General features: G+C 56.0%; 1 protein-coding gene across 2 annotated transcripts in view; it reads right to left on the minus strand.

Moving 5' to 3' along the window:
• Window positions 1–1,324: 1,324 nt before the first annotated feature.
• Window positions 1,325–3,301, minus strand: part of Wdr18 (WD repeat domain 18) — an 8,061-nt gene continuing 6,084 nt past the window's right edge. For both annotated transcript variants that reach the window (XM_031349229.1, XM_031349230.1), the window contains 6 exons: window positions 2,926–3,069; window positions 2,780–2,844; window positions 2,576–2,700; window positions 2,319–2,485; window positions 1,618–1,686; window positions 1,325–1,534 (listed from right to left, as the gene is read on the minus strand). In XM_031349229.1, the coding sequence (XP_031205089.1) occupies window positions 1,406–1,534; window positions 1,618–1,686; window positions 2,319–2,485; window positions 2,576–2,700; window positions 2,780–2,844; window positions 2,926–3,069 (699 nt within the window). In that variant the 3' untranslated portion in view covers window positions 1,325–1,405. The remainder of the gene's footprint in view (window positions 1,535–1,617; window positions 1,687–2,318; window positions 2,486–2,575; window positions 2,701–2,779; window positions 2,845–2,925; window positions 3,070–3,301) is intronic.

The raw sequence follows: 3,301 nt of genomic DNA on the forward strand, positions 1-3,301 counted from the left end.
GGTCACCAGTCCTGGCTCTATTCCACCCACTGAACATGAGACAGCTGGTCTACAGGCCTGTCAGGACTCACTACCACTCCTAACAGAAGGACCGAGTGGGACCTTCCACTTCAGCTGAATGACAAATTTGTGCAAGGCTTTTTGAGGGTGGGAAAGCATACCTCACAAATATGTATTTACCCCCATGAATACTGTTCTAGACATTTCCTGCTGTGGAGTCCCTCAGTGGCCTTTGTCCTCAAGGTCCCTCCATACTTGATGGCTGGACCATGTATCCACTTCCCTCCCATGGGGACTGGGACTGTGCTGGTCTTTGCCTCCTGTCCTTTGAGGAAGTCCTATGTCCTACTCCTGTCCTTTGAGGGAGTCTATGGGGGCTGGGTGCAACTGGGGACTTGAATCTTGCAGCTTGGCATTCACCCAACTTGATATTTACGATGGCCAAGTCCCCACTCAGCACGGGGAAGCTGAGGCAGACAAATGAAGAAATACAACAAGGCTTGGTAAGGAGGCAGAGGCAGGCAGATGGGGCCAATGCTCAGATCTGCAGGGGTATTTACAGGCCAGCCTGGGCAAGTGAGATCCTGGCTTGGATGAGGTAGGGACGGGCAATTGATCTTTCAGTCCAGCCACAGCAGGTGGGGCCCCGATATTTGGGGTGGCAATGGATGGCTCCACCCCAAATCTGCTAGTCCCTAGCCAGAATCTGAGCCATAATGAATACCCAGTCGCAAGGGACCCCCAGAGGCCTTTGGTTGGGTGCTGGGAACCTATGGCTGGTGGAGTGTGTACATTCTTGCCTCTCCCCAGACCTTCCTCCAGGGAGGAGCAGCAGCTACAAGCCAGGGAGTGGAGGAGGGGTCAGGGTGTCACGCCAAGAACACAAGGCCAACTCTGGGGAAACAAAGGAAAGTGCGGGGTAGAGAACCCAGAGTCCTCAGGAGGCTGCAGTTCCCCAGCGTATGGTAACATCTTGCCACCTGAGGGCACAGCAGTACGGGTTCCGGTATGAGGTCAGTATTGGCATTCTTCTGTGCTGCGGGTGGCAACAGCTCTGATAAGTCACAGGGATTTTCTGGATTGCTAGGCAGGGCCGTCAGTTGAAGGCAGCTTTCTGGGTGGTTCTGTTGGTATTTGGGCTGGATTTCAGGTTACAGTTGGAGTAGCCCCAGGACACTATGTTGAGACTCAGCTTTGGACATCCATGAAGGACTGATTGCTGCCTGATTGGCCCCTGAGAATGGGGCTCTGCAGTCAGCCCCCAGTCATCCCATTCCCAACCCCCAGGCCTCCCAACCCAGCCAGGGACAGAACAACTGAGGCGCACGATTCTTAGTCCATCCTTGTTAAAACAATACACCACAGTCCCCTGGCAAGTGTTTGTGTAGCAGCTGCTCAGCACACATCACTTAGAGGGCCGCGTGATTATGCGTGTGGAGAAGTCGAACAGGTCCCGGTTGATCTTGCGCAGGCTACGCACCTCCTCCTCCAGCTCAAACACACGCGCTGGCAGCATCTGGCTGCCTAGCATGTTCTGTGGAGAGAGGGTGTGTGTGTGTGTGGCTGTTCCTGTCCACCCACCCAGGACGGCCCACCACCAGGACTATCCCCACTGACCTTCTCCAGATAGCCGGACAACACTGCCTGCAGCTGCTTCAGGCGCTCCAGGTAGCTAGGCTCTTTGCCCTGTGAAGTAGCATTGTCACCCTTGCTGTTCCCCTCCCTCAGAGGACCCAGCCTCCACCACAGGACCAGAGTCCTGGGGTGTGGGCCACATGCGGACCTGTAACATCCAGGCCAAGAAGGTAGATTGGGTCAATGCCCAAATCCAGCAAGGCACACAGTGGGACTGCAGGGGTGGGGCATGACAGCTGAGCTTCTTGGACACTAGACCCTCATTCTGTCTGCCATCTTCTGTGACAGGGCCTGCCACTGTGGAGTGCCACAGACCTGGCTTAGAGCTCCATGGGAGGCACTGAGGACACTAGGGTGTCTCCTGACCTGAGGCTGCCCTGACTCACTCTCTGGCCACCAATCTACTCTTCAAAGAACCTAGTAACCTGGCCACTCACTAAGAGTAAGCAATATGACAAGTCATCTTCGCGTGTGAGGCTGACACACAGTGTGCCTTCAGACAGGAGTACATTGTGGGGACAGATGCCAAGAGCAGCGGTGGGTGCCAATGACCTGGGTAGCAAGAATTCAGAGGCTATTAATGCAAGATAGGCATACTAGCAGCAAGAGGAAGGAACTCTGGATACGGGATGTTCTGGAACAGTGGCTGAGTGGGTAGCATGCAGGAACCTCGTGGGTCCTACCTGCAGGTGGAGCCCTAGCTGCAGGCGCAGGCCCCCACCCTGGGCTTCATCTCCATGCTCAGCCCCCAGCAGGTGCTTGTTGAAGTGGGGCAGGGGCAGGCTGGGCCTGAATTCAGGGTTCAGCATGCTGGGTGGGGCTAGCATAATGGATGCATTGGTCACTGGGCCTGATGGACACAATAACACAACATCAGGGCCTGGCTGCCAGGACAGGGCTCTGCCTTGTCCCTTTGTGGCCATGCTGGCCTCATGCACACCTTTGAGGGTGACAGTGCGCAAACACTGCTTGCTCTTCACATCCCACAGCCGTACTGACTCATCATGGGAGCCTGAGAGCAGAACACTGCCATCCGTTGACACCGACAGACAGGTCACTTGGTTCCTGGGAAAGGGGACAGGGACTGGGTGCTTCATGGTGTGGTATGGGGACTGAGGTGACCCCACCTGGCTGAGGTGACTACCTGTGTCCTTTGAAGACCTTCCCTGTGTTCTGCTCAGCCTGGAAGCTGTGCTCCCTCAGTCCGGGCTGTGGGTGGAGACAGGTCGTAAGTGTCTGCGATGCAGGGCAAAGGACTGTGGGTTCCCTCAGTCTCAGAGGGCCACTCACCCAGCTGCACAGGTCCACCTGGAAGATGGAGCCATCGGTGCCTCCACAGAATATGTGGTGCTCGGCCAGGTCCATGGTCACAGATGTGATGCCCATGTCAAACAAGACAGACAGCAGCAGGTCTCCTGAGGAGATGGCCCAGAGCTACAGGGATGGAAAGCCTGGTGCTATGGACATTCAGGCACATAGCCAAGTCGGCGAGCCAGGAGGCATGGGGGCCTTGACACGACCACACCCATGAGATCAGCCTCTGAACCCCCACAGAATCACAGGCACCCCAGCTGCTGTGGGGTTGCTGAAGACCCAAGGCGCTAGACAGGGAATACCTGTGGGAATACCCCTGTCTTCAATGTTGCCCTCCATCTCTGTGCTCCTA

The sequence above is a fragment of the Mastomys coucha genome, unplaced genomic scaffold (assembly GCF_008632895.1).
Source record: "Mastomys coucha isolate ucsf_1 unplaced genomic scaffold, UCSF_Mcou_1 pScaffold4, whole genome shotgun sequence".
NCBI classification, from domain to species: Eukaryota; Metazoa; Chordata; class Mammalia; order Rodentia; family Muridae; genus Mastomys; species Mastomys coucha.